General features: G+C 43.2%; 1 protein-coding gene across 1 annotated transcript in view; it reads left to right on the top strand.

Moving 5' to 3' along the window:
* The window catches only part of GOLPH3 (golgi phosphoprotein 3), a 42,596-nt gene extending 39,582 nt beyond the window's left edge, over positions 1 to 3,014 (top strand). Inside the window, exon 4 of the mRNA XM_073343675.2 lies at positions 1,092 to 3,014. Within this exon, the coding sequence (XP_073199776.1) occupies positions 1,092 to 1,516 (425 nt within the window). The 3' untranslated portion in view covers positions 1,517 to 3,014. The remainder of the gene's footprint in view (positions 1 to 1,091) is intronic.
* Positions 3,015 to 20,548: the final 17,534 nt, after the last annotated feature.

The raw sequence follows: 20,548 nt of genomic DNA, 5'->3' as shown, positions 1-20,548 counted from the left end.
CAAATCGGAACATTTGTCACAGAAATGTACGAAAGCCCTTATGAAGAAGAGCCATCTCCATGCCAAATTTTAACTTTCATCTCCTTGCTGGCTTTTCAAAAAGATTTTTTTTTTTTTATATGAGGGAAACTTTTGTTTGTTTGTTTGGGGTCTTTTTTCTTTTTCTTTTCTTTCTGAAAAAAATCAACTTCAACAGACGAGATTTCAGCCCACAAGATGAAAGCTTAAGCAGATTACAGGTGACTAAAAACAAGAGTTAAATTGAAATGTTTTGTCAATCTTAGCTATAGCACTAGCCATTGCTATAATACTCTGCACTTATTCACATGGTTTTACCCCAAGATTTTAAAAAGTATTTTACTTAACCTTAAATATTTTTTCTTCTCCTTTAACAGTGTGTTTGGAAATGCCTTTCCTTATTTCATGTAAACATCATAGCTTTCTTCAGGCACTATGAGAAGACATATAGTAGAGGGTGGATGGTCGCCTTTATCTCAGATTTGTCTATAAAAAGGAAATGAGTATAAAGCTAACCAGATAAAGCAATGAGAAGGATATCTGGAATAAGAATCAGCATTAGCATAACTTTGTGGCACAAAGAATGGCAGTTGCTGAAAATGACAGTTTCCCAGCCTTTTCAAGTGGCCGTGCTGAAAATGGACAACTGGGAAAGATTGGAGAGACATTTTCTTCATTAAGAATTATTTTTATTCATTGTTTTCCTCTGTCTGTTCTCCACTTTCCATAGTTTTCTTACATACATAAGTGATGACCAATATATAGTTGTAACAAAGTCATCACTTAGCTTGCATTTCACCTTCAGCAGAGTGCAAACAAACCAGCTATATGTTTTATGTAAGTTTGAGTGCCCTGAAGTTGTTCAGAGAGGCACTCGTATGTTCCACTTGTCTAAGCCTGGCCAAAGGTTAGAAGAGAGCTGCCAGTAGTATGGCATCTTTCTGCACGAAGTCGCTATATTAATTGGAGCCTTTATTTCTGCACTACAGAAAAAAAGGAAACACTTATCCTTGTTAATAGTCAAGGTAGGAGCTAAACCTTGATTAACTGATTTTTTTTTAAATCTTTTTTAGGTGAGACATGGAATCCATTAAAATTGCACTACCAGTTACGAAATGTGCGTGAACGATTAGCTAAAAACCTAGTGGAAAAAGGTGTATTGACGACAGAGAAACAGAACTTCCTTCTTTTTGACATGACTACCCACCCTCTCACCAACAACAATATAAAACAGCGCCTCATCAAGAAAGTTCAAGAAGCAGTTCTTGACAAATGGGTGAATGACCCTCACCGCATGGACAAGCGCTTGCTGGCTCTCATTTACTTAGCCCATGCTTCAGATGTCCTTGAGAACGCTTTTGCCCCTCTACTGGATGAGCAGTATGATTTAGCCACAAAGAGAGTGCGGCAGCTTCTGGATTTAGACCCTGAAGTTGAATGTCTGAAGGCCAACACAAATGAGGTCCTGTGGGCTGTTGTAGCCGCCTTCACAAAATAACTGCGATCAGATTGAAGTGTTCTTCTTCATGTAAAGCAGTTGTTTCTCTTCTATTGACTATTCATGTTTTCTGTAATTTGTACCTTCTCACATGATGAATCAGCCTTGTTTCACAGGAATGATAGGTGGTGTATTCTCTCTCCCTTTGTGTATCTGTATATGGATTCTGCTGGTACAAGAGGCTTTCCTGTTTAAAAAAAAGTTTTGCTGCCATATTGGCATTCCATTCCCTATTAAATTACAGTTCCCTGAAATTCTTAGTTTAATCCATTTTTCACTCTTTGGTTGCTGGAATGGTTTAACTTGGAAAGCACCTCAAGGAAGAAATGTGCATGCGCTATTGGATCACCAGGTCTCGGGGTTGATGCAGATGTGTACACGCGTCAGTAGCATTCTGCCATGCAGTTCACAAAAGGCCTTTTAAATCACCAAAGTTAAATATTGAAGTGTCTAACAGGACATTTTATATATAGACATTGGTTCAAATGTGCTTAACAAAATTATTTTAAAATTAGACTATCCATTAAATATCTCCGTAAATAGTTAATGTAAAATGTCCCATAAGTTTTACCTCTCATGTAAATCTCTTGTGTACTTACATTTTGTTATATTACAACTCTGAATTACGAGGCTAGTGTAGAAAGGTCCAGTTGTTTCACAAACCAGTTTTGGGATGGAATACATTCCATTATAGTCTGTATATAGTTTGAATTGTATATTAACAGCCCCCCATCTTTGTATTTTGCAAGATTTAATTAGTTGTACACCTGTGCCCCTTACTTGTTTTCAGCCATTGCCATTGGAGGGAAAGATGGGCCTCTTATAAAGAGCTTGTGTGTGAACTCTGTGTGTTCCCAATGTCTGTGGAGTTGTACCATCCAGGTACAACTCAGCCTACGCATCGCCTTTTATAACGTTTGATGTATGGAAAGGAGACCACTGCTGTCATTGTTTATATTATTTCTGTATGAAAGAGGCTTGTGACCCGTACAGTTCTTGAGTGCAGTTTTTAATTCTGTTCACAAGTTAATGTTTGTCTCTTAAATGTCATAATCTGCTTACACTTAAAAAAATCAAATGTCAAACCTAGGAGGTCTTGCATGTAAATTGTTAGCAAGTAATGACTACAGTTCAGATGAGTAAGATTTCTGTAATGGGAAGCTCTACTACGTTCATTATTTTATATACAATTATGTTGATAGGCACAATGTAAAAAATATAAACTTTGGCTTTTAAAAGTTTATTACCTCTTTACCGCTGCTTGTTATCTGCCACTGGTTTCACAGTGTAAATATTATGCATTGAGCAAATTAAACATTTTTTTTTCTCTCATAACATGCATACTAATAGTGGGGCTTACAGGTGTTTAGAATCTTTTTGGTTAACATTCAGAGCAAAAATACTGAGTGGTGTATAACTGTAGAGTTGAAGTTTAAGGGATCCCTAATCTGTATACTAGCTTTTTACCTACAGTAAATAAACTATGATCTTGAAAGTGCCTGAAACAGAGCAAGCATGTCATTTGTGTTTTGTGTTAACTAGAAAAATCTTATTTTGAGTTGATATCCCTTTTATTGGAAGGAGATTGTTTTTACATTGTGAATGAAATATTGAATGGTTGTTATAGCCAGTGTTAGTGTCTCATGTGTCCTGCAGATTTGGGTGACTGGTATGAGACAATCTAAAGCTGGGTAATAGAATGCAGTTGTATGTGTCACTGGTAGACCTCTCAAAGTGGAAGAGCACTGCTTTTCAGCCTAGCCTTAACTGGGCCCCCAGTTTTACACCCACAGTTTACTTTTGATCACTGATATTGTGGTTGATTTTCAGGTACAATCAGGTAATTAAATCTAAATGACCTCAATTCTCTGCATTTATAATTTGTAGGAAATGAATTGAGCCTGGTGTTTCAAAATACAGCCCTGAACGTTTAATAATGCTTGCAGCTCGTAAGAGCTGTTATTTAGAGAATTCTGTAGTATTTAAAACATGCTGTAAGATGTTTCAAACTCAGAATGTCTTACACAGGTCAGTGTAACCAAAACAAAACTGATGTAAATACATACTTTAAGGAGATTTATACACAGTGGGTAAGGTCGGGAGAGAGCATGGATTTAAAAATCACACTTCTGTCAACTTGTAAGATCACTGTAAGTGAGAAACAAAATTTACTCTTTCAGTTTTTTTGCATTTAATTGACAGCACTTTGTCCATAGTCAGTTTCACTGTCTCTGTTCTGTCCTGTTCTCCCCATGCCCTCCCCCACCCAAAACATTTAGTCAATTTCCTCTGTATTTCTTATAGGGAAAAAAAGCAATTGCAAAACCACAAAAATAGCAGGAATATTCAGGAACAAGTGTAGTGCCTAAAACTAATTCTAATCAGTTTTCCAAAAATAAGGCAAGTTTCAGGTTGACAATCTCCCTTTAAATATCTTTTCTGGCATCACTTACATCTTCATTCTGTGGCTGTTTCCCTGCTCTGGTTTTGCTCTCCTGCCCTAATATGGAAGTAAAGCCAATTTTTCTCTTGTAGAAAGAAGTGCAATAATGTGTCCATACACAAGGCAACTGGTAAGGTGATAAGAAAAATTGGTCAGCCGCATTTTATTTTCCTGTCTCATCCAAATGCTTTAGGAATAGCTCTGTGATATGTCTGATACAATCAAGTTGCAGGGATTTTCCCTAATCTGAGTTTTTACAGTGAAGATAAGGTGCTGCATTACAGGACTGGCTTTTCGAACATTCTTGCCTTCACCACTGTTTCAGAAAGATTTCTAGTTGGGGAAATTTAAAATATTCACCATGCTAAAAGAGATCACCTAGCTATTCTATATAGCTTCTTACACAGCTCTCATCTTACACTAGTGAGAACTGCAGCTCACTTTATGCCAGACTGGAGACCTGTTTTGGAACAGCTTTGGCTGCTGCATGTCCCCAGACTGGCTAGGACCTACCTGATGATCAGCTTATTTTGAGGGCTGTAGTATTTCACATCACTAACACTGATAACTTCAGAGATGCTAAATAGCATTGAGTGTTTATTCTCTACAACAAACTTACTGGTTGGTTATGTGAAAAATAAATCTAGGTGATAAATTCAGACCTCATATCTTCTCATCAGCCTTTGAAATTAAAGGATTTACACACTAAGAAGGTTTCCAGCTTGTAAAGGCCGAGGGGTGCGTTATTTATATTCAGAGTCCCAAATTCAGTCCCGCTCACAGAAAACACATTGGGTCATAAACCCTTTTTGCAGGAGAAATAGGTGTGAAAACATGAGCAACTCAGCTGCCATTTGCTTTTGGGGACCGAATTTGTGCTGCCTTCACCTGAAAGCAGATCAGTTCAGTGTACATGACATGTTGCCTTTGCTAACAAATTAGGGGAATTCTGTAGTTTGAGCTACATACATAGATGTTGGGAAAAAGAAAATCTCCAAGCGTGGTGCATGACCATAAACATAAAAACCTTTAATTTCAAAAGCTCATGAGAAGATACCAGGATATATTTTTCTACATGAACTTTCATCAGTCCACTGAGTTCCCAGTATTTCTGTTAAGGTGTCCCTGTTTACCCTGGGCTGGGAACAGGATTTAAAGAGCAATGTTAAAACTACCAGCTGAATTAGTTTCTAACAGTTTGGCCAGCCAGATCATATTACAGCTCATGTGTTGTAGCCTAAGTTCCTATCTGGCACGTGGAGACCCAGTGTTGCTCCAAAAAATGACAGGTTTCAGAGTAACAGCCGTGTTAGTCTGTATTCGCAAAAAGAAAAGGAGTACTTGTGGCACCTTAGAGACTAACCAATTTATTAGAGCATAAGCTTTCGTGAGCTACAGCTCACTTCATCAGATGCATATCGTGGAAACTGCAGCAGACTTTATATATACACAGAGAATATGAAACAATACCTCCTCCCACCCCACTCTCCTGCTGGTAATAGCTTATCTAAAGTGATCATCAGGTGGGCCATTTCCAGCACAAATCCAGGTTTTCTCACCCTCCACCCCCCCACACAAATTCACTCTCCTGCTGGTGATAGCCCATCCAAAGTGACAACTCTTTACACAATGTGCATGACAATCAAGTTGGGCTATTTCCTGCACAAATCCAGGTTTTCTCACATCCCCCCACCCCCATACACACACAAACTCACTCTCCTGCTGGTAATAGCTCATCCAAACTGACCACTCTTCGAGTTTAAATCCAAGTTAAACCAGAACATCTGGGGGTGGGGGGGGTAGGAAAAAACAAGAGGAAATAGGCTACCTTGCATAATGACTTAGCCACTCCCAGTCTCTATTTAAGCCTAAATTAATAGTATCCAATTTGCAAATGAATTCCAATTCAGCAGTTTCTCGCTGGAGTCTGGATTTGAAGTTTTTTTGTTTTAAGATAGCGACCTTCATGTCTGTGATTGCGTGACCAGAGAGATTGAAGTGTTCTCCGACTGGTTTATGAATGTTATAATTCTTGACATCTGATTTGTGTCCATTTATTCTTTTACATAGAGACTGTCCAGTTTGACCAATGTACATGGCAGAGGGGCATTGCTGGCACATGATGGCATATATCACATTGGTGGATGTGCAGGTGAACGAGCCTCTGATAGTGTGGCTGCTGTTATTAGGCCCTGTGATGGTGTCCCCTGAATAGATATGTGGGCACAATTGGCAACGGGCTTTGTTGCAAGGATAAGTTCCTGGGTTAGTGGTTCTGTTGTGTGGTATGTGGTTGTTGGTGAGTATTTGCTTCAGGTTGCGGGGCTGTCTGTAGGCAAGGACTGGCCTGTCTCCCAAGATTTGTGAGAGTGTTGGGTCATCCTTTAGGATAGGTTGTAGATCCTTAATAATGCGTTGGAGGGGTTTTAGTTGGGGGCTGAAGGTGACGGCTAGTGGCGTTCTGTTATTTTCTTTGTTAGGCCTGTCCTGTAGTAGGTAACTTCTGGGAACTCTTCTGGCTCTATCAGCCCGTTGCCAATTGTGCCCACATATCTATTCAGGGGACACCATCACAGGGCCTAATAACAGCAGCCACACTATCAGAGGCTCGTTCACCTGCACATCCACCAATGTGATATATGCCATCATGTGCCAGCAATGCCCCTCTGCCATGTACATTGGTCAAACTGGACAGTCTCTATGTAAAAGAATAAATGGACACAAATCAGATGTCAAGAATTATAACATTCATAAACCAGTCGGAGAACACTTCAATCTCTCTGGTCACGCAATCACAGACATGAAGGTCGCTATCTTAAAACAAAAAAACTTCAAATCCAGACTCCAGCGAGAAACTGCTGAATTGGAATTCATTTGCAAATTGGATACTATTAATTTAGGCTTAAATAGAGACTGGGAGTGGCTAAGTCATTATGCAAGGTAGCCTATTTCCTCTTGTTTTTTCCTACCCCCCCCACCCCCAGATGTTCTGGTTTAACTTGGATTTAAACTCGAAGAGTGGTCAGTTTGGATGAGCTATTACCAGCAGGAGAGTGAGTTTGTGTGTGTATGGGGGTGGGGGGATGTGAGAAAACCTGGATTTGTGCAGGAAATAGCCCAACTTGATTGTCATGCACATTGTGTAAAGAGTTGTCACTTTGGATGGGCTATCACCAGCAGGAGAGTGAATTTGTGTGGGGGGGTGGAGGGTGAGAAAACCTGGATTTGTGCTGGAAATGGCCCACCTGATGATCACTTTAGATAAGCTATTACCAGCAGGAGAGTGGGGTGGGAGGAGGTATTGTTTCATATTCTCTGTGTATATATAAAGTCTGCTGCAGTTTCCACGATATGCATCTGATGAAGTGAGCTGTAGCTCACGAAAGCTTATGCTCTAATAAATTGGTTAGTCTCTAAGGTGCCACAAGTACTCCTTTTCTTTTTTCCAAAAAATAAGTTCATCTATGCTGTATCATTATGATTCAGTACAGTAGTTTGATTCATCAGGAAATTGGACACTTTCCAACTGTGTTAGCAATTAGGAAGCAAGCAAATTTTCATTCTTTCCCCTTGGCACATAATGGGTAGCTGTGCTGGAAAGGAAGGGAAAATCTTTGGGTGTGGGAGAAAGGCTGCATAAGAACCAGAGTGGTCTCTGCCCCTGTGCTTGGGCCCTGACCCGTCCCACACTAAAGGAAGCAGCTAGGCCAAGTACTTTGCTAGAAGAGGCTGGAGAGAAGGGAGGACTTCCCAGCAAAGAGTCCAGAGCCGAAGAAATGGCTGGCTGCATGGAACAGGTGAGTGAGAGGAGAAGGCTGGTATCTGGGTTGGTGGGGTGAAGAGCAGGCTCTTTTTGGCGAGGGAAGAAACAGTGGTGAAATGGCAGTGGTGGTTGGTTTTGCTTCTTCATACCATTTCCAGCCCTTCTTTTCTGTCTGTCTCTCTCCCTCACGCTTCCTATACCTTCATACTGCGCACAATCTGACTCTTCTTTCCTGTTGCCTCCCAGATCTGACTTCCACTCCTGGCCATCTCCAGTTCTGCTCATTCTCATACCCATATTCTAAGCAAATTCAATTTACGTGTTGACCTGCATTGTCCTTCATTGTTTTATAGCTCCAGAATTGCTCATGTTCATGCTCTTGTGACCAGGCTCTTTCAATACTGTTCCCTCTCTGGTAAGCTCTACCTCAGTCTGCCCTGTCTGATGCGCACCACTTCCCTTTCAGTGTCTCATTCTCCTCTACCCATTTCCCATTACTCACTGCTCGGATTTCTCAGCCGATCAACCTCTGAGTTCTTTGCTGCTCTCAGCCACCTCATCTCTTCCTTTTCTCTGACACCAAGGTTTTACTTCAACTCTTCGCTCGCTTATCCTTGAGTATCCAATGTTTTGTCTCCACCGGTCTCCAGCCTTGGTTCTCTTCTTAATTATCTCTAATCCTGTTCTGACACTCCAACCATCCCTCCTCCCCTTCAGATCTTGCTTTAAAACCCCTTCTTTCACCTTGCTTTCTACGATTGACTTGCAGCACATTGTTCTACTCAGTCCGTTCCTCTTCCTCATTCTCTACTCAGCAACAGCAAACTTGTAAAATTAACTCATTATATAATGACTGTTGGGTTTGGTTTTTTTAAACAGGATTTATCCTGTGTGTGTCTGTTCTCTACCCTCTTCTGTTTGTTTCTATCTTTATGGTCTGTGTCTATCCTGTGAGGTCTTTGGGGCAGGGATTATGGTGCTATCTACATGTTTAATAATGATAGTATGCAATGTGTGCTCGAGCTGTGGGAAGCTCTGAGATGTCCAGAATGAGCTCATCCTTAGTGAGGACAATTATGCTTGTGTTACAGCCCTGGTGGGGTTCCCCCTAGTGGATGGTCACCTGTTTGCTGTATTGGGCCCAATCTTTTGGATCCCATGTTTTTCCAAGCCCACTGGGTCTGAGTGGAGTTCAAATGGTGTCTCCAGTTCTAGCCTCTCAGGTACACACCCAAGGTACGGAGTCCCTGGGCTGGCATCCCTCCATGGGATGTGGGATGTTGCAGTCTAGCTGCCGCCCCAAGCATCCACTATAGTTTATACACTCTCGTGGGCACTCTGGTTTGTAGTTTAATCTTTTGGGAACATATGGCAGATAAATAAAAAGCACAGGTTTTGCGAAGAAACCTCTCTCTGATAGTAGAGGAGATATACAGATCTATGTAAAAACAGCTACCACCTGAACACAATGCCTGGATCAGAGTCCTCCCCACTCCTGAGAGCCTTTTAGGGAATGGTCTGGGTTCTGGGGGAGAAGAGGACAACAGATCCTTCTATCCTGGGGTGGGCAAACTTTTTGGCCTGAGGGCCACATCAGGCTTCCAAAATTGTATGGAGGGCTGGTTAGGGGAGGTTGTACCTCCCCCAAACAGCCAGCTGTGGCCTGGCCCCTGACCCCTATCTGACCCCCTCCCGCCGCTCGCCCCCGATGGGCCCCCTCGAACCCCTGCCCCATCCTCCTTGACTGCCCCTGGACCTCCCACCCCTGACTGTGCCCCAGCACCCCATCCTCCTCTCCTTCCTGACCCCCCCCGGGACCCCTGCCCCATCCAACTACCCCTTCTCCCTGACTGCCCCCAGAACCTCTGCCCCCCACAGCCCCATTCAACCCCCCTGTTCCTGCCCTCTGACTGCCCCGACCCTTATCCACACTCCTGCCCCCTGACCACAGCCCCCTGACCACCCCCGCAAACTCCCCTGCCCAGGGGGGAGGGATAGCTCAGTGGCTTGAGCATTGGCCTGCTAAACCCAGGGTTGTGAGTTCAATCCTTGAGGGGCCATTTAGGGATCTGGGGCAAAAATTGGGGATTGGTCCTGCTTTGAGCAGGGGGTTGGACTAGATGACCTCCTGAGGTCCCTTCCAACATTGATATTCTATGATTCTTACCGCCACCAGCGCTCCAGGACAGGCAGCCGTGCTGCCCAGCTGGAGCCAGCCATGCCACCGCGTAGCACAGAGCACTGGGTCAGGCCGCGGCCCTGCACCTGCACTGTCCGGCAAGAGCCCCACCACCCAGAGCATTGTGCTGGCAGCGCAGTGAGCTGAGGCTGCGGGGGAGGGGAACAGGGGAGGGGCCAGGGGCTAGCCTTCCGGTCCAGGAGCTCAGGGGCCGGGCAGTAGGGTCTGTTCTGGCCCCTACTCCTCCTGCTTAGCCGCCTGATTCTGATGTTGGTTTGCCCCCTTTGCTAGAAAGCCTGTCCACAAGATGGAAGGGGAAGGTGTAAAAGCCTAAATAGGTAGATTCGCCCCAATCTTCTCCTGCTGCATCCACATGATTTGACACTCACCACGTAACACAGACTCATGGTGACCTCCCCCTACTATTTGAGAATTTATATTAATGTCTAAACAAAAGTGGATCCAGTTTTTTTCCCCTGGAAAATTTTGAGATCCTTGATGTAATTTAGGTTTCATGGACATTTCCAAAAAGATCTTATACAGAGGCTTGGAAGGATACGTTTTTTATCAATAAACTTTGATGTCACCGAACACACACAAACCAATGAAAAAAATATTTCCATCAATGCTACTTTGCCTGTCAGCACTTTTCTTAACTGAAATTTACAGCTTGAGAACTTGTTAGAGTTTGAGTTAAGGCTATTTATTTTGTATATTTTGACATGTGGACACAGTTTGTGTGTTAACTGTTACAAAGCGTTAATTTTTTGAATCTCAGTATCTACTGTCATAAAATAATTGCCTGACCTCTCCATATCTTCCCAGACCTATGAAAATGTAAATTGCTAAAAATTGAAAAAATGCTTAAAAATAGACACTGATATTCATCAAAACTACAAAAAAAGAAAGAAAAAAAAATCCACCAAGCCTACTTATACAGCAGTTTGCGTTATATTTGTCTGTGTTTTGCCCCTAAGAGAGGGGAGTTGGCAGGAGATGGGCAAAGGACTGGTTCTTTCCCAGTCCAGTGTTGGTGCTGCTCTACTTCCTCATGAGAAGGCTGGGAGCCAAGAAACAACCCTAACCAGCATCAGCTTCTTCCATTTCAGTTTTCCCTGCCTGGTGAATCCACCTCTCATCAGCTAAGGAGAGCGGGGTGAGGGGACGATTTTAGAGTAGCAGGACTTCCTTGGACACAGGAATGACTGGAAGGAAAGGGGATACTGAGCATCCCTGGTAACTAATACTTGTGCAAATTTGTTTGCATCTATGTTCATGCAGGAGGTGACTTATTTAACTGCTTATAAAAATTTCAGTCATCTAAGTAAATATCACATGACATGAGTGACCAAGTGCACTTAAAGTAATAGAGTGTATGAATACTGTTTCAAAGTGGTAGCCATGTTAGTCTGTATCAGCAAAAAGAACAAGGGGTACTTGTGGCACCTTAGAGACTAACAAATTTATATGAGCATAAGCTTTCGCGAGCTACAGCTCACTTCATCGGATGCATGCAGTGGAAAATTCAGTAGGAAGATATATATATATACACAGAGAACATGAAAAAATGGGTGTTGCCATACCCACTGTAATCAGAGTGATCTATTATCAGCAGGAGAAAAAAACCTTTTGTAGTGATGATCAAGATGGCCCACTTCCAACAGTTGGCAAGAACGTGTGGGGAACAGGGGGAGGGAGTGAAATAAGCATGGGGAAATAGTTTTACTTTGTGTAATGACCCATCCACTCCCAGTCTTTATTCAAGTCTAATTTAATGGTGTCCAGTTTGCAAATTAATTCCAATTCAGCAGTCTCTGGCTGGAGTCTGTTTTTGAAGTTTTTTTTGTTGTAATATTGCGACTTTCAGGTCTGTAATCGAGTGACCAGGGAGATTGAAGTGTTCTCTGACTGGTTTTTGAATGTTATAACTCTTGACATCTGATTTGTGTCCATTTAGTCTTTTACGTAGAGACTGTCCAGTTTGGCCAATGTACATGGCAGAGGGGCATTGCTGGCACATGATGGCATATATCACATTGGTACATGTGCAGGTGAACGAGCCTCTGATAGTGTGGCTGATGTGATTAGGTCCTATGATGGTGTCCCCTGAATAGATATGTGGACAAGCCCAACAAAGTAACAGAATGCCACTAGCCGTCACCTTCAGCCCCCAACTAAAACCTCTCCAGTGCATCATCAAGGATCTACAACGAGAGACTGCTGAATTGGAATTAATTTGCAAACTGGACACCATTAAATTAGGCTTGAATAAAGGTGGGGAGTGGATGGGTCATTACACAAAGTAAAACTATTTCCCCATGCTTATTTCCCCCCCCCCCAACACACTCACACACACTGTTCCTCACACCTTCTTGTCAACTGTTGAAAATGGGCCATCCTGATTATCACTACAAAAGCTTTTTTTTCCCTCCTGCTGACAATAGCTCACTTTAATTGATCACTCGTTATAGTGGGTATGGTAACACTCATTTTTTCATGTTCTCTGTGTGTGTGTATACATATATCTTCCTACTGTATTTTCCACTGCATGCATCTGATGAAGTCGGTTTTAGCTCACGAAAGCTTATGCTCAAATAAATTTGTTAGTCTCGAAGGTGCCACAAGTACTCCTGTTCTTTCTTTTCTTTTTTTTTTTTATGAATACTGTGTGTCCTTGATGCCCGGGCTGCCATTTGTTCAAATCAAACAGCCGTGATATAACTTGCAAAAACACTCACGTTTGGAATAAAGTCTTTGTGGATCATTTGCAAACAGGAAATGGAGCTAAATTCACTTACTGAATGAATTGTTTGCTGCAAGATTTGCCTGATGTAAACAATTAGCTGTTCCCATCTTCTCTTCTGCAAGCTACCCTCGGGTTACTTAACATTTTTCTCTGATCATACCTGTGGCATTCAGTGAAGTAAATCTGGAGTTGCTTCTGTAGTCTCTGCTATGAGAGAGAGAACGCGTTATATATGGTACTTACATGGGTGCATTTGTAATAGCCTCCTACTCTCAAACAATTTTTTTTTCCCTGGAGAAGGAAGGAAAGGGCCCCTTCTGATCATATCAATCTGGCAATGTTGGTTTTTTTCCTGCAATGCTCCAACCATTCAGAGCATAGAAGCCTTACTGTTAAGAAGTCGTTTGGCTGGTGGTCAGGACAATGGCGGCAGTGCAAGGGAGATCTGTGAACAGCAAAGATGCCTGAGGCACATTTTCATCCACCTTATTTGTCAGTGGAGGAGTGAAGAGCAGGTGAAGGAGAGTGCTAAGTGGACCCAATGATTTCAGTCATAATTGAAGTCAATCTTCAGGTGAGGGTTGCCCAGATGGAAGCGGACGAGAAGAGCAGGTTAGTGGCCATTCTACAGTCAGCAGTTCCTTCAGGTGGTGATCATCAGCGGCATGGAGGAGAATTCAGAAGTATGCTGAACATTTGCCCTTTGGATTTATGCTAATGAATGGGGTCTGAGCCTTTCCTGTGTTGCATTCTTTGTTGTACTGTCAAATGACTGCATGCACTCAGCCATGCTCTGCACACACATCTCACGCTCTCGGAACCACTCCGAACTTGCAAATCGGCCACTTAAAGTTTTCAAGAGACTGTACCGAGGCATTACAGCAGGGAAGGTCGTGATGACTGACAGGACTGAGCCTCATCAAGGCTGCCCTTGAATCCTCTCTCCTTGTAGCCTTGCAAAATGCCAGATGTCGAAAGCCCTGCACTATCTTGTCTGCAAGAATAAGCAGGGCTTCCTGCATTCAACGTATGCCACATGGGAATAGATGGAGAGTGCAAGAAAATTGCAAATTTTCCGTTATCAAAGGAGACAGTTGCACAGTGAAGAGATTCATGGCCTGGGCTGTGACTCCTAATTCAGTTGCTTCAATAACTTTTCCAGTGTGTAGGTTAATGAAATGGCAGAGAGTGAGCAAAATGTTCTGCTCTTAGCTTGTGTTCAGTGATGTCCCCTGGGCAGGGCAAATCGGGGCAACCGCTCTAGGCTCCGCACTTTGGGGGTCCTGCAGGCTGGTGTGATTGGCTGGCAAAGTCCGTCCCGAAAGAGACAAATCCGTCACTTCTACCCTGGGTCCTGCATCCCTTTAGGGACAGCCCTGCTCGTGTGTATTGGAGCAGGAAGAACAGTGTCCAGCAAAAAGTTCTGTCCTGTTAGCAGCAGCCAGAATCATACAACTGCAGAAAAATGGTTCAGTTGTTTCAAGGGGACGCTCCAGAAATTGAGTTTAGAGTTCAAATATTCAATCGCTGGCTGCAGCAAAGGACCAGGGTGATGCCATAATAGATTTAAGGATGTGGACCACACCTTGTGCAAGAGAATGTTATTATCATACCAGGCATATTATATAATGCATCATAAGGCTCTTACCTGAATGCTGAGCCCCACACTGCATGCCACACTCGTATATAGTCTAGAGCTTTACTGCTCAAGACAGGTGCCAGATGAATGGTCAACAAGGGTGGTTATGGTGTTGTAGACACAAGTTCACTGAGAAGAGGACTAAGCCCACCAAACTCACTTCAAATAGGCCACTGAAAAACCGACCAATGATGTCAAGTATCAGGGGGTAGCCGTGTTAGTCTGTATCCACAAAAACAACAAGGAGTCTGGTGGCACCTTACAGACTAACAGATTTATTTGAGCATAAGCTTTCGTGGGTAAAAACCTCACTTCTTCAGATGCAGGCCACCACCAGTGTGGGCTAGATTTGAACTGAAGACCTATAGGTGGAAGGAGAGCCCTGTATCCCATGACCAGTGCTCTGATAAGTTTTGTTTCTTGCTACTCCTGTAAACTTTTAGAGGCAAAGAGTTCCATTCATAGTGTTCTGTGACTGCCCTACAGATTTGTTGACTGCAATGAGCCAGTCTTATCCTGAACTGTGGCGTTAAACAAGGAAAAAAGAAGTATCTGTGTGGCTGGGAAAGCATAAACTTGCAGTATATTTCCTGCAAATAAAAGGCCTGCCAAATTTGTGAATCCTCTTTGACATTTTGAGTGAATTCTGCCACTCTCTGCAAGGGGGGTCAGGCATATTTTTATCTCAGTAATGTATTTGCCTTCCACAGCAAGTGGAAATGGAAAGGAACAAGAAGTATGCGTCCATATTTACGAATGAATACATCAAAGGTACCAGTGCCCCCACAATGCATTTTATTTCTCGTCATGGCCTCTCTTCACTATGTCAGTCTATCCAGTCATCTGTAGTTTTTAACATGCTCATCAATGTAGTGCTTGAGCACCTATGATTTTTCTATTCAATTTGTAACTACAGATTTCTTTTCTGGCAGCTCCTTACCTAAGACCAATCAACAAGGTGGCATATGCCTTTGGCCTTCCTCAGGAAGAGGACAAGGTTAACATCACGTCAGAAGCAAACAGGCAGTGTTTCTAAAGAATAACCAGCTTTCAGTATCCTCCCACAAGTAGAAATATTAACGGTAATCATTTACAGTGAAGAAACAGAAAGGAAGTTAAACAAATCCTACTTCAAGCTCAGTTTGGTAAGCAGTCGGTTCCTAGCAGAAATTGTGGTTACAAAAAAAAATCGGTAAGACACATTACATTAACCATTTTATATCTGCTTGAGAATTAGAAATCTCTGTTCCCTCACCCTTGCCAGGAGTCCACTTTGGCTGTGAGCATCCTTTAGGAAGAGCTTCAAAATGCTCGAGCAAGAAAAGGAAAGTTTCAGGGCAATTTTTGCATATCAGTATAACTGGCGTACAACTGCTATTTGAAAATGGGAGCTTTTAAAGAATAGCAGTGTGCATTCATGATTGTTGGGTTTGCCACACCAAAGCTGGAAGGGAGCAGTGGGGGAGAACCCAAGGGTGGGAAGAGTAATGATAAAGCTTCCGGGTCTGAAATTAATAGGATAACACTAGCAGTCAAGTCATGGCAACATGGGTGGCAGCTGGGGCTAGCCATTCACGTAGATCATCAGGCTACCAAGAAGCCTGTACAGCTTTTGCTGCTGCCGGTTCCACTGCGGTTTCACTACTATTACTATTTGAGGTAGCTGGATCAAAGCTGGCCCTGGTATGTCTACCCACGCTGCAGTATAGACACACCCTGAGCTGTGTTTTAGCCTAGATAAGGGATCTTTGGTTTCTAGTCAACTTTCATCCCTAAACAACTGAGAGTTCCCCTCATAAAATGAGGCTAATGCATGGCAATGCACTACTCAACATTCTCCATGGGTCATGGAGGGTTGTTGGGATGTTACTAGCCATCTGCAAACAAACCAGCACACGCTGAATGTTCATGTAGATAGCTCAGGACCATGCTTCAGAGCTTGTATCTAAAGCAGAGGGTGGAAACAAATTACAGTTAGACAGCGATTGCAGTAATGCACCCTGCATGCTTTGTGGTGCTGTAAAATGATAAATATTAACATAGCTATATCTGAAAGGGCCTCTACTTTCACTGGTATTTTTAAAGCCTGAGTAAATCTCTCATTGTCATTTCACAGAACATACTTGTTCTAATCAGTCTGCATGGGGCAATTTATAAACATTTTCATTTTATTACAATAAGTAATATTGTGTTTTTTTAAAAATCTTGCTAGTGAGTCTTTACTTGCACTGATCTAAAATGCAATACAAATACAAGAAATATAATTATTCCATGGAACTGTCTAATGAGAAACACCTGTCAGGGATGGTCTAGATAATACTTAGTCCTGCCTTGAGTGCAGGGAACTGGAATAGATGACCTCTCGAGGTCCCTTTCAGCTCTATGATTCTATTGCTGTTTCATAGCCTTCATAGATTTAAGGCCAGAAGGGACCATTAGATTAAATAGTCTGACTTCATCACAGTATATCACAGGGCATTGAATTTTATTCAGTTACTCTGGTGTTGAGTTCAACAATTTGTGCTGGACTAAAGCACATCTTCCAGACAGGCATCCAGTCTTGATCTGAAGACATCAAGAGATGGAGTATCCACCACTTCAGTTGGTAGTTTGTTCCAGTGGCTAATCACCTACACAGTTAAAAATTTGTGCTCTATTTCTAATTTCAAAAAAAGAAAAGGAGTACTTGTGGCACCTTAGAGACTAACAAATTTATTTGAGCATAAGCTTTCGTGAGCTACAGCTCACTTCATCGGATGCATTCAGTGAGCTGTAGCTCACGAAAGGTTATGCTCAAATAAATTTGTTAGTCTCTAAGGTGCCACAAGTACTCCTTTTCTTTTTGTGAATACAGACTAACACGGCTGCGACTCTGAAACATTTCTCATTTCAGTTTGTCTGGCTTCAGCTTCCACGCATTGGTTCTTGGGTGTTTTTTGGTTAGATTAAAGGGCTCTTTAGTATTTTCTCCTCATGAAGGTACTTATATAATGTAATCAGGTCACCTCTGTTGATAAGGGTTCACCGATTGAGCTGTTTAAGGGCTTGTCTACACAGGAAAGTTATACCACTGGAAGCTCAGGTGTGAAATTAAACTGGCAGTTCCACTGGTGTAACTCCCCCTGTAGACACTTTCATTCTGGAATAAGAAGGGCATTTTTCTTTATTTACCTTAAATTCCTTCCAAAGCAACATAAACTAAACTGCAAAAAGCCACTCTTGTTCCAGAATGTGTCCCCACATGGGGAGTTATAACTACTGAATATCAGTTCACATTCCCACCTTGGCTGATAGCGATATAACTTTCCCATGTAGACAAGCCCTCAGGCTCTCACTGTAAACCATTTCTCCAGCCTTTGAATAATTTTTGTTGCTCTTTTCTGCACTCTCCAATTTTTAAACATTTTAAAAACATCGACACCAGCACTGGGTACAGTAGTCTGGTATCAGTCTCACCAATGCTGTATACGGAGGTAAAAATCACCTCTCAATCCCTACTCACCCCTCCCTGTTTAGACACCCCAGGTTTGCATTCGCTCTTTTTTTGCCACAGCCTCACACTGGGAGTTCATGCTCAGTGGCCTGTCCACTATGACCCCTACATTCTTTTCAGAGCTACTGCTTTCCAGGATACAGTCCCCAATTCTGCGGGCATGACCTGAATTCCTTGTTCCTAGATGTATGACCTTGCAACTGTCTGTATTCAAATGCATTTTGTTTGCATGGGCTCAGCTTGCCAAGAAATCCAGATTGCTCACTGTGACTGCCTTGGCCTCAACATTATTTGCTACTTTGCCAGTCTGTGTCATCTGCTAATTTTATCAATGACCAAAAAAAACCCATGAATAGTGTCAGATCTAATACTGGTCCCTGTGGAACCACACTAGCAACAACCCCATTTGACAATTCCCATGAGAACTACTTCAGAAAAGAACTAGGTAAGTTAATGGATAGGTCCATCAATGGCTATTAGCCAGGAAGCACTGGGATGGTGTCCCTAGCCTCTGTTTGTCAGAAGCGGGGAATGGGCGACAGGATAGGTCACTTGATGGTTACCTGTTCTGATCATTCCCTCTGGGGCCCCTGGTATTGGGGGTTGGACTAGATGACCTCTTGAGGTCCCTTCTGTAATGAAGCGGGACTGTTCTTAATGTTTCCTCTGAATATTGTGGGGGTGCCTCAGTTTCCCCTAGGCAGTTCTTAAGTATCTAGGGGGTGGGATAAGGGTGTATGATCGTTGCAGACCCCTAGAGGGCAGGTGTGTGCAGGAGTCTGGACACAGAATGGCTAACACCCTGTTTCCTGGCAACTGATGGCCTGGCCTTTCCCCCCTGCAAGGTGAGAGCTAAAGGGTTGGGGAACAAAGGGATAAGGTGCCCTCCTGGCCCGGGAAAGGGATGAAGCCGAGAGAAGGAGGGGCTGGAGAGAGTTTCTGTTGGGGACTGGCTGGGGACGAGGAGTGAAGTGCAGATGTGGTTGTCTGGCTCACTGCCCCCCAAAATGGACCCAGCTGAGGGGTCCTGTTCTCTGCACCTACAAGCTCTGTTTTAGATCATGTTCCTGTTTAATAAACCTCTGTTTTACTGGCTGGCTGAGAGTCACGTCTGACTGCGGAGTTGGGGGGCAGGACCCTCTGGCTTCCCTAGGAGCGCGCCTGGGCAGACTGGCTGTGGGAAGCGCATGGAGGGGGAGAGGATGTTGAATGCTCCGAGGTCAGACCCAGGAAGGTGGAAGTTGTGTGAGCTGTGTGTCCTGAAGACAGTCTGCTCCCAGAGAGGAGGCTCCCCCAGAGTCCTGACTGGCTTCATAGGGAGCAGTTCCAGAGCATTGCCTGGGGACTCCGTGACACGTTCCAGCCCTGATATTCTATGATTGGCCACTGTCGGAAGACAGGATACTGGGCTAGATGGACCTTTGGTCTGACCCAGTGTGGCTGTTCTTACGTTCTTTGTGAGATCTGTCCATTAGCCAGTTCTTAATCCGTTTAATGCGTGAGTTACTGCTATTTTACAGTTGTAATTTTTACTGTTATACTTTACAATCAGTTTGGCAACACATTATATTGCACTGAGAGTACTGCTTATGACCAGTTAGGAGGCCTTTCAGAGGTTAGCTTTGTGGTTATGGCTTAGGACTGGGGTTGTATCCCCAGCTCTGCTATATACTTCCTGTGCGATCTTCAGGGTTGTCAAATGCCACCCTCTGGCAACCCTTTCGGCATCTCAGTGCATTTGGCTGGGCTGCATGGAGAGCCTGCCGCTGCTTCTCCTAGCTAAAGGGGGAGAAACCCACTCTTCAGGCTGCCTGGTCGCCTCTCTGCCTTTCCTCTTGCTGCTGGACATGAATGGCAGGAACAGCAGGCGAGGCAGCTCAATATTGGCCCCAGCTATTCCCGTCAGGTTGCTCACAAAAAGTGCTCCTTAGAAATCCCAGCAATCACCTCAGCACTCCCAACACTACCCATTTTATTCTAATGGGGAACTCATTACTGTCACAACTCTTCCAGCCTCAGCTGCTACAGCTATAGTCTTAGTTGTTGGGGGTAACTATTCTTAAATCCTGTCCTCCTGGTACCTTCTGAGATGATCCTTATGGATAAATTGGGTTTAGTCCTGGGACCCAACTGTAGCCTGTACACCACTTCATTTACCTTAATCAGCACAACATAGGGTCCTGCCCAAGGTTTATTCATCTTAGGGAGTTTATAAGATTGTGGAACTAGAGTGTAGTCCCCTCTTTTAAAAGCTTCCCCATGGGACCTTCCATCATAGTCTTTTCATTTTCTCTGAGGCTATGCTCAAATTTCCTCTACCATAGAGGTGAGCTTTTTACAGTTTTGGATTGTAGGATTTCTACATAGACCAAATGGTCTAATTTCCTTTCTTCCTCTTCAGGAACTCCATGCAAGAGGTTTGCTGGGATCCTTAACTCCTGTCAGACTTGAGGAGTGCTGGGGTACATTTTGTATTCTTTGACTGTTGTTCCATAAGCCATCAGTAGGACTGGGATATGGTCCCAGTCCCTTTGCTGGTGTTCTACAAAGATATACAGCTGAGCCCCGAGAGCAGGGATCAGCAACCTTTCAGAAGTGCTGTGCCGAGTCTTCATTTATTCACTTTAATTTAAGGTTTCGTGTGCCAGTAATATATTTTAACGTTTTTTAGAAGGTCCCTATAAGTCTATATATTATATAACTAAACTATTGTCGTATGTAAAGTAAACAAGGTTTTCAAAGTATTTAAGAAGCTTCATTTAAAATTAA

The sequence above is a fragment of the Lepidochelys kempii genome, chromosome 5 (assembly GCF_965140285.1).
Source record: "Lepidochelys kempii isolate rLepKem1 chromosome 5, rLepKem1.hap1, whole genome shotgun sequence".
In the NCBI taxonomy this organism is placed as follows: domain Eukaryota; kingdom Metazoa; phylum Chordata; order Testudines; family Cheloniidae; genus Lepidochelys; species Lepidochelys kempii.
The sequence above is the reverse complement of the archived record's forward strand: the minus strand, read 5'-3'. Positions and strand labels throughout refer to the sequence as shown.